Source organism: Pundamilia nyererei, unplaced genomic scaffold (assembly GCF_000239375.1).
Source record: "Pundamilia nyererei isolate P.nyererei 1_Seehausen unplaced genomic scaffold, PunNye1.0 scaffold00073, whole genome shotgun sequence".
NCBI lineage: Eukaryota > Metazoa > Chordata > Actinopteri > Cichliformes > Cichlidae > Pundamilia > Pundamilia nyererei.
Window position 1 is genome coordinate 3,055,463 of NW_005187474.1, and position 10,299 is coordinate 3,065,761.

The window sequence follows — 10,299 nt, forward strand, 5'->3', positions numbered from 1 at the left end:
GAAATGATGAAATTGTAATTTATCCCAGACAATACAATTTTTAATTAATTTATTACATCATCTGCTCTAGGTATTTATGCTATTTCTTATTTTGTCCTCTTATCACCAATAGAGTTTTAGACTAATAACTCTTTGGGAATCCGTGATTTTATGCCCATCAAACTGGGTTATCTTTGGTATTTTTTGTATAATCACCTAAATAAATGGGAGCTAAATATGTGTTTATGTGACAGGCCGTTAGTAACAAAGAGCCCGAAGAGAGAATCTAAAATTGCTTGGTAGGTTGTGGTAAAGTTGCCTTTTACATTTAGCCACAACACTGATTCATCACTTCAGTTAGTGTTTTTATGCTTGAATGATTCATAAGTGAGTGTTAAGTGACCTGTAAAAGATTCCACTGAAAACGGTCAGGCACAGGAAGTAGACTGAAAATGAGTCAAAAGTAGTCAGTAATCTCCAGATAAAAACTTTAAAAGACCCTCAAAAACTCTAAAACCTACTACTCATGATCACTTTTAAAATTAAAATAACCTCTGTCTCCTTGGAAGTAAAATATTAGGCAGTGAGGGGTGGCCGAGACTTCTGCACAGTGCTGTATATAAATTCCTATTGTCTTTCAGCTTGTGCAGTGTACCGGTTGACTGTAGCTGTAGACATTGCACCACCTAGTGAGGAAATGAAGACATTACTATTTTTTAAAAGAAAAACATTTATTCTTGGTAAGAAATTGGTACAGCTTTTGTCGTTAAGCAAACAACCCAGATCATCATATATATTTATTGATATATAATTTTGTGAAATTAAAAGAAAAACGTGACCCATTATTCACTGAGTTGCTTGGAAATCCCCCATCAAGTGGACAGACCTAAACCCCCATGTGTTCTGGGCCTGCCTGCTACGCATGCGCAGAAACTACGCCTGCCTGTCAGAGAGAGTGTACTTTCACTTTACATCGAAGTCGAGCTGTTTTTCAGTCGTTGTTGCCTGCCGGCCAAAACTACAGAAAGAACTACCACGCAAACTTCATCGTTGAAGCCCTGTTTGATGGTCCAGTAGGGTAAAAGTGAATTTTCGCGGGCTGAGTCGGTGTATTTTAAACACTACATAGGAAAACGACCCGTAAACAACACTTAAAGCTAACTGAAGCAACAATGCTCTGACACATACAAAGTAAGCTAACTCTCCTCTGCCGACTCTGAGCTTCTGCACAGGTAAGTTGATTACATTTGTGAAGCAGGTTATGCTTTTAATTTAAAAGAATGTACAACTAGTCAAGTTATCTCTGAGTTATCAGACTGGCACTAAATCGTTACAACCGTCCCACAACAACAAATGACCAAAACAGATAGTTAGCTACAGTATTATAAAGCCTTAGTTACTGTAATTACAGCAGGAATAAAACATAAAAAATAAACCAACAACTACATAAGAAGCAATTAGCTTCAAGTGTAGAAGATTATATAAATTGGTATATGATAGCCATGTTAAATGGATTTACTCACCTCTGTTATTCACATAAGAATGAATAGAATAAGAATGCACTATTGCATAAACGCATACTGTACAGAGCACCATACTGCTAACATTACCTGTTAACAGATAAGATGTAAATAATAACCTAAAAACTTTTTTTTTTCTGATAGCTGAAGGCCCTTACAAACTACCTCTGGTGCCTGGTGATTGCAGCAGATCTGACAGTATGGAGCGGGCTGCACTCAAACAGAGCCAGCCTTGTGGCTCTTGGGAGAGGAAGGAAAGACTTGGGACAGGAGGCTTTGGGCACGTCTACCTATACCAGCACCTTGTAAGTTCTGTCATCCATCTGTACATCTCTGAAAACATGAACCGGGTGTGCCTTTGATTTGTTTTAACTCCCTGTATGTGTTCGCAACAGGAGTCAGGAGAGAAGATTGCTGTGAAACTTTGCAGACTGGAGCTGAACTCTAAGAACAAAGACCGCTGGACGAGAGAGATTCAGATCATGAAGAAGTGAGCAGTAATTGTCTGTTTGAACAGACAGGGTGTTATTTGAACTTATTTCACTGTACATTGTGTTGTTTTCTACTGTGACAGCGAGTTTGGTGCTCTTTATGTGCAGGCTGAATCACGTGAACGTTGTTCAGGCCAGAGATGTTCCAGCAGAGTTGAGCTCCATTGCGATAAATGATCTACCACTGCTAGCCATGGAGTATTGCTCAAAAGGAGACCTACGCAAGGTAGCACATGGATATTTAATAAAAACCCTAAACACTTTTTTATCTTTTAAAGTATCCAAGTAACCAATATAATTCTTTATTCAGGTGCTGAATAAACCAGAAAATTGTTGTGGCCTAAAGGAGAGTGAAGTCCTTGCACTGCTCAGTGACATTGGTAATATTTTTAATCAGTTTTACATTATTTAAAAAAGTCATACATATTGATGCATAATCTGTACAATTTTACAGGTTCTGGTATTCAATATCTCCATGAAAATAAGGTCATTCACAGAGACCTAAAGCCAGAGAACATAGTTTTGCAAGAGATTGATGGGAAGGTAAACTAGCTTTTCTTTTGTACATGCACGCACAAGTTTTGAATACACATAATATGACTTTGTATTCCTTGCTTTCATTATGGAAATATGTTTCCTCCAGCACGTGCATAAAATCATTGATCTTGGTTATGCAAAAGACTTAGATCAGGGCAGTCTCTGTACATCCTTTGTTGGAACTCTCCAATATCTGGTAAGTGTTGTTTCACAAATATATTCCTTTGCTGTCAATGTGTTTTTAATATATGTTAAAAATCAGACCCTGTTATTATTAACTTGTCTGTCTGTATGCCAGGCCCCAGAGCTGTTTGAGAACAAGCCTTACACTGTAACGGTGGACTACTGGAGCTTTGGAACAGTAATCTTTGAATGCACTTGTGGCTTTCGCCCCTTTCTTCACCACATGCAGCCTGTACAATGGTGAGTCAACATAGCAACGATGCATGAATACTCGGGAATCTGGGCGTTAGTGAACTTCCAAATTAGTAAGGCCATTAACGCCTCTATAATGTGAGAGTTTATTATTCCTCTCCTTATTTTTGTCATATAAATACTGTTACAATGGTAGATTTTCAGAGTGAACATGGTCAACATTTCAAATAAAGAGACCAAATGACGTACAAGGTAACATCTGAGTCAAAACCTCAAGGTACTCTTGCCTCTGTATGATGTCAGAAAGAGGGAATATCCATAATATGTTCATCCTGGGCACATAACTCTGGCTGTGAACACTGAATTCCCACCCACCCAATGTTCACATATTTTTTTTGCAATCAGAAGAAAATTGGCCTAAAGGGAGACAAGTTAAAACAATTTGTTTTGGATAGTGGATGAACTGAAGGGCTGCACCAGTGTAAGAGATACACTATATGGACCGGGCCACCTACTCCTAAAACCTACAAGAGCTGCTCCACCATAGAAACCTGTGCCACGAAGCTCCTGGGGCACAGTTTTTGTGTTGATTTTATCATTAACTGCAGGTTTACAACTCTGCAGTTAATGATTCAGCAGAGTGCTGGCAATTATCCGCCCCAGCACTTGGTGACCACTCTATAACTTTACATGGTTTGCCACTGTGTGGCTGAGTTGGTGCTGTTCCCAAACACTTCCGCTAAAGAAGAAAGAGATTTCACAAACTCACTTGTTGTAATGGTGGATGACAACAGCTTTAACAGAGCCACATTCAAAATTCAGCAAGCTGATTAGAGAAATCCAGTCTTTCACAAATGTTCGTAAAGGCAGATTGCAAGGCTAGATACTCGATTTTCTTTACACCGATGGCAATGAGACTGAAAGAATCTGAAAAGATTAAGAGATGTGACCCAATACGATATAATGAATATTTTGAACTGAATCATGCAAAACTACCCCAGTAGAATCTAGGAATAAAAATATGGGGCTAGAAATCGAAACATCACTGGTAAACGTTCTGATTTTGATACCTCTCAGCAGCTGATGTGCTACGTAAATACAAATAAAGCCTCTTAGTAAGGTGTCGTTCCATCACTTGCTGACACAGCAGCTAAAATGTGCAATGTTTACTCAAGTCTCTGTGACTCCACTGGAGGAGTGGTGCACCATTCATTCAGAAGATATTCACTCATTTTGTGTTTTTGTTATGGTGGTGTATACTGCTGTCTACCATGTATCACTAAAATGTCCCTTAAAATTGGGTCAAAAATGCCAGAACATATGATTCATATCATTTGTATCATCCTCATAGATGAATTATCTGCCTTTATTGTGTTTCTACTGGGGCTTTATGACAAATTTAGGGCTCCCTATCTGGATTTTTACCTTAATTACTGTTATTTATCCTCTTCATAGATAGAAAAAACACCTGTGTAATGTGAAGACCTTTTAATAAAAGTAGAAGTAATGTAAAGAGAGCATGGGCTTTGTTTTTAACGTGTTTTCCTGCTTTGGTAGGACAAGCAAAGTCAAGAACAAAGGTCCCAAAGACATCATGGCAGTAGAAGACATGAATGGAGAAGTCAGATTTTCTACACATCTTCCATATCCCAACAATCTCAGCAGGTAGACTTAAAAAGACACTTTTTGTACCCAACAGTTGAGCTTCTTTCATTATAAGTAGCATCTGACCTCTCTGAGTTTGTTTCAAGGCCGCTGCTGGAACCAGTCGAGTCTCTTCTCCAAATGTTGTTATTGTGGGACCCTGCGATGCGTGGTGGCGGCCTGGATCCTGGCGCAAACAAGCCGTACTTCTACACAGCTCTGCAGAATATTCTCAACATGAAGGTTAATATTTTGAACCTTGCTAGACTCACTTAAACCAGGTTATATGGAATGCTTTTGTGGTTTTATACATGTGACCGAACTGAGAAAGGATAGCAAGCAAAAGAAGCCTGTCATTCTGCATATTTATTTCTTCAGATCATTCATGTGTTGGATATGACCTCAGCCCAGCTGCATTCAGTGGTTTTGGGTGCTGAGGATAGTTTACACTCCCTGCAGCTTAGCCTGCAGACGCAGACTCAGAGTCACATCCCCCCGCTGAGTCAGGAGCTGCTGTTGGAGACGGGAATCTCCCTTGACCCTCGAAGACCGCTCGCGCACTGTCTGCCAGATGGACTGGTATGTGACACATAAAAACAAATATGAAATGTGAAACAGGTGCAGACCTGTGACCTACTTTTTTTTCATCTTAAACATTTTGGTTGTTTTGAAATATTGGGGTTTTTCCAGAGTTAAACTGCTTTGTTGTTGTCATGTTTTAACAGTGTGGTAAATTTAACTGGAATCGACTGTTTCCAGCTGAATCCAGCAAAGGGCGAAGTAAAAATTAAGCAAGTCAGATTAGTCAGTTATTACTGACAATGCTGAATATATAGGAATGACTTGTTTCCAGTCTCTGGAATAATCCAGCAGGAGAGTGTTTGTTATTACCGATGATTATTAGTTAAACATTAAACATTGCTTAAACACATGATTATACCCAGAACAATATTCATTCTCTGCTTTCAGCGTGGCTGGGACACCTTTATAGTCTACCTGTTTGATAAGAGCCTAACCAAGTACTCTGGACCGCTGACTGCCAGACCTTTGCCAGACAGTGTCAACTTTATTGGTGAGCTATAAAACTGTATATTGAGCTCGTAAACATTACTCAGCAGATCTTTGGAGATTGTCTTTTAGCCTTGGAAGATAGTGACTAAGAAAATTGTGAGTGGTTACATGAAGCCATTTATTTAACTTTTAAAAGTCTCAGATCCATGAATATCCCTCAGCTGTCTTAAACATCTCGTTAAATTAGTATATCTTTATGAGGTTCTTAACTGATGGAGATCTTACATAATGTTTACATAAAGGTTAATTACAGGAAGTGAACAAACCTAGGTGGCAGTGTGCATAATTATAATGAGATTTGGGTCTTTGTGAATGCTTTTTAGAAGCATGAAGCAAAATTGTTTCAATGTGGTGTCTAAATCAATGTGGTATTAACTAACTTTGTGTACTCTCTATGGTCTCAGTGAGGGAGACTAAGACACAGCTGCCACTGTCTGCTCTTAGAAAGGTGTGGGGTGAAGCAGTCAGCTACATCTGTGGACTGAAAGAGGATTACAATCGCCTATACCAAGGGCAGAGGGCTGCTATGTGAGTGCATAAAACACCACGCATAAAAAATGCACTACTTCAAGAAATTACCTGAACATTTGATAATCAGTAAATAAGTCAAATCAGTAAAACACAAAGTGGGTTACATCAGTTTGTCCAGTTGGGAAGCACACTGGACAAACTGTGAATCTGTGAACCTGTTTCACCTGCTTTGGTGCAAATAAAAGTGACAACAGGAGCGCTAAAAAGACAGAAAAAGATAATCCCAAAAAGTTTAGCAGGTGGTGGCCAAAGACCATTGCTTTCTCCTTATCCCTCCTGACTGAGCTTTGCATTTTGCAAGTGCACTTGTCATTGATATTAGCGTCAGCAAACCAAGAGATACCACGAGATATTGAGAACAATGAGCGCTGGAGAGGGCCTTAGAAGAACCTGATCTCATCTCAAGAGAACAGGGCACCACTTTTATTTGCACCAAAGCAGGTGAAATAGATTTGCAATGCTTTATGTTTCATTCCTTAAGTTTAACTGACTTTGTGTAATACTGTGATGAAGGAGTGATCCCTTAATTGTCTTTTGGAGCAGTGTGCATTCAGGTACTCAAACGTTTTAACATGTATGTGTCTACGAAGGCTGAGTTTGCTACGCTTCAACACCAACTTAACGCGCTACAAGAACATGCTGTTCTCCCAGTCGCAGCAGCTCCAAGCCAAACTGTCTTTCTTTAAGATGAGCATCCAGCATGACCTTGAGCAGTACACCAAGCAGAGCAAGGCTGGGATCTGTGAGTGGATGCTACTGTCCTGTTACAACACTGTTAACTCATTACTGAAGTCTTAACTTGACTATATCTTATTGTTGTGCTGTTGTTGTTATCTGAAGCTTCGGAAAAAATGCTGAAGAAATGGCATGAAAATGAAGAGAAAGCTGATGAATTTACAAAGGTGAGGCGGTTTTAAATTCAGTAATTCTTCACAAACTTTCTTTAAAGTTTAAAGACAGCTAAGAGTGTTTTGGTTTGGGTTTTTTTCTGCAGGTTGCAGATGTGGGGTATCTGGATGAAGAGATAGTGGCTCTACATTCGGAGATTGTGGAGCTCCAAAGGAGTCCTTTTGCTAGGAGACAAGGGGATGTGATGGAGCAGCTGTGAGTATATCTGTGATACAAACTTATACTATAGCCCTCTCTTGTAACACCATAGTAAAAGTCCAGTGTAAGAACTGGATTATATTTTAAGAGAGGCTTATGTACTGTATAATTTACTTTATTGCTTATACTACTCTTTAGAAATCCCTATTAGACTAAAAATAAAAATGGAAAATGGTCTTAATTGTCCACATTAGCTTCACGTAAACATCAGAATACTTTTCGGAGGGATTTTATCATACATGATTATTTGGAGAGAAATGTAAGCATATCCTTTAAAAATAACTGCCGTATGCATGTGTTTATTCTGTCTACTTGTTTAGTGAGCAAAAGGCTATTGAACTCTACAAGCAACTTAAGGCTAAATGCAAAAGTAAGTACAAGTCATTCCAAAAATAAAATAGCAGAGATGCTTTTTGCCAATTAGAGTGCAGGTAATTCTGATAAAGCTTCTAATAAACAAGTTACAAACTGTGCAAAAGGTCTTGTTGATCAAATGTATCATTTTGGTCCCAAAAGATTTTTAAAAAAAATTTTAGATTAAAAAACAGAAGTTATGGTAGTTGTGTAGTATATCCAAATATTTTATGTACATGATTGTGTAAGTGTGTCTTCTGCAGCCTCTGACCCTCCACATGGCTACAGTGACAGTTCAGACATGGTAAAGACCATTCTTCAGACAGTTCAGAACCAGGACAGAGTGCTGAAAGACATGTACACCCACCTGAGGCAAGTTTGATTTTAACAGACACACACAAACATGTCTAGTTTAGCCCACCTAAGGCACAATTTTACAGTTCCCTGTGGGCCACGTGTGATTTTTTTTCCATCTTTCTCTTTCTCTGTAGCACAATTCTGGTGTGTAAGCAGCGCATCATGGATTTGTTCCCTAAACTGGAGAAGGCGTTAAAAAACATAACAACTGCAGAAACAGTAGTGATGCAGATGCAAGTGTCGAGACAGAGAGAGTTCTGGTACCTTCTCAAGATTGCCTGTGTAAGCATTTAATAGTTGGCACAGCAGAAAATATTCTTGGGGATGAGCAGTGTTTAGGGAACATAAAGGTTTGAATATAGTCAAATGAGACTGTTGCTAATACAGGGTGTGATTGTGTTTTCAGGCCCAGAGCAGTTCTCCATCTCCTTCACTTACACAGCCTTCCACTGACAGGTGAGATCAGTTTAATATCTGAAAAATACTACTGAAGTTAACAGCTACAATAATCTGTCACACTGTTTTGAGATTATCTCCCAAATGTAAGGATTTTATGTGTAGTTTAGAAGATGAATCTTTGCACAAAACCACCACTAGAGGTCACTCTTTGGTCTTTAAAATCTCAGTTTGTAGGGGGGAAAAAAGACTCCCAACCCTCCTTATAGTCTGTTTTTTCTTTCAGTGAAACAGTTCATCATTTACTTGATGAAAATCAACGTTATCTGAGTCAGCTAACGTCTTTGCTGCAAGACGCCACCCAAGAGATGGAGCACAGTATTATGGTATGGCAGAGATGTGTTTTTATGTTCTGCTCATGTATATCAGCAAATTACCAAGTTGTTTTTTATTAGAGCACTAATTAACAGCTAATTATTGGAGACTGGCACAAAAGTGCTGAGCGAATATGTTGCTTCTCTGTGCAGGATCAGGATTGGAGCTGGACTCAGTATGGAGCAATGAAAGTGAAGCCTCAGACGCTCTAGAAACTCACCAGATATCACACACTTTAAAAAGTGCTCTATCAGAGTCACACTATGTGAAAGCTTTGTTATTCCTCACAGTGTCCTTTACATTTATGTAATGCTGTTGACTAGAATGTATGAAACAGCACGATGTGGTAAGCTACAGACAATTTAATTTGAAGTATATTTTTGAATGTTAAAATTTATTTATTTACTGGCAATACTGACTAAAGGTAAAAACTGCTGCTGTGCATGATTGAATGTGAATAAATTTCTAGAAACTTATAGTACATGTACAAGGTTTTGAATTTGTTCAATGTTTAGTTTCTATCTGCACGGGTGAAACTTTTTTACATTCACGCAGTGGAGCACACACAAAATGCAGGTTTAAAATTCTCCTGGGATTTGCTGAAATCCAAACTGCAAGAATGCAGAAAAGTCTAATGTAAAATATGATGCAAAACCAGACAATAGTCTACGATACTGTATTTGTACTGACAGTAAAGGGAAATAGGAACAAAACCTGTGATATGCCAAATTACACAATAATTGGGCCTTGCAATAATTTGAAGAAAACAGTAAATATCAGATGATCGCCTGTGAGTTAGCGCTTTGGCAATAGTCGGAAGGAAAAACTCCCTTTTAACATGAAAAAGCTTGGCTGTGTGTCGCAACCAGTTTGGGGTGAGGGGACAAACGTAGGACAAAGGCATGCAGTGGAAGAGAGACAGAGATGAATTATAACTAATACTCAAAAGGAAAGTGGTGTATAAACACGCAGGAAGAGAAAAAACGTGTGTGAAGAAGAAACACTGTGCATCATGAGAGCCCCTAGCAGCCTAGGTCTATTGCAGTGTAACTAAGGGAGGATTCACCTGATCCAGACCTAACTATATGCTTTATCAAAAAGGCAAGTTTTAAGCCTAAGTGTAAAAGTAGAGAGGGTATCTGTCTCCTGAATCCAAACTAGGTGGTGGTTCCACAGAAGAAGGGCCTGAAAGCTGAAGACTCTGTCACCAATTCTACTTTTAAAGACTCTGGTAACCATAAGCAAGCCCGCAGTCTAAGCACAAATAACTCTAATGGGGTGATAGAGTACTATAAGGCCATTAAGATAAGATAGGGAATGATTATTCAAGACCTTGGTCGAGAAAGACTTTAAGTTTATCCTGCTTTTAACAGAAGATAAGCCAATATAGAATAAAAATGCTCTCTCTAGTCCTTGATCATCTGAAGGCTTTTCAGTGAATTTTTCACACATTCTGATAATAACGAACTACATTAGTACAATGTACGAAGAGGACTCTCCATGTACATGAACAAACTGGGTTCTATTACACAACTGCAGCGCAGTACCTTTAATACCCACAG

The 10,299-nt window shown here is 38.8% G+C and overlaps 1 protein-coding gene across 1 annotated transcript; it reads left to right on the forward strand.

Moving 5' to 3' along the window:
• Positions 1–922: 922 nt before the first annotated feature.
• On the forward strand, positions 923–9,205 carry LOC102195226 (inhibitor of nuclear factor kappa-B kinase subunit alpha-like). Its single transcript, XM_005737190.1, has 22 exons — positions 923–1,211; positions 1,644–1,804; positions 1,895–1,989; positions 2,099–2,216; positions 2,301–2,370; positions 2,445–2,533; positions 2,634–2,723; positions 2,826–2,950; positions 4,460–4,567; positions 4,654–4,789; positions 4,925–5,125; positions 5,516–5,618; positions 6,022–6,145; positions 6,739–6,890; positions 6,989–7,050; positions 7,143–7,252; positions 7,576–7,625; positions 7,873–7,981; positions 8,101–8,248; positions 8,373–8,422; positions 8,649–8,748; positions 8,890–9,205. Exons 2-22 carry the CDS (start codon positions 1,700–1,702, stop codon positions 8,947–8,949), a joined length of 2,205 nt encoding a protein of 734 aa, XP_005737247.1. The 5' UTR covers positions 923–1,211; positions 1,644–1,699; the 3' UTR covers positions 8,950–9,205.
• Positions 9,206–10,299: the final 1,094 nt, after the last annotated feature.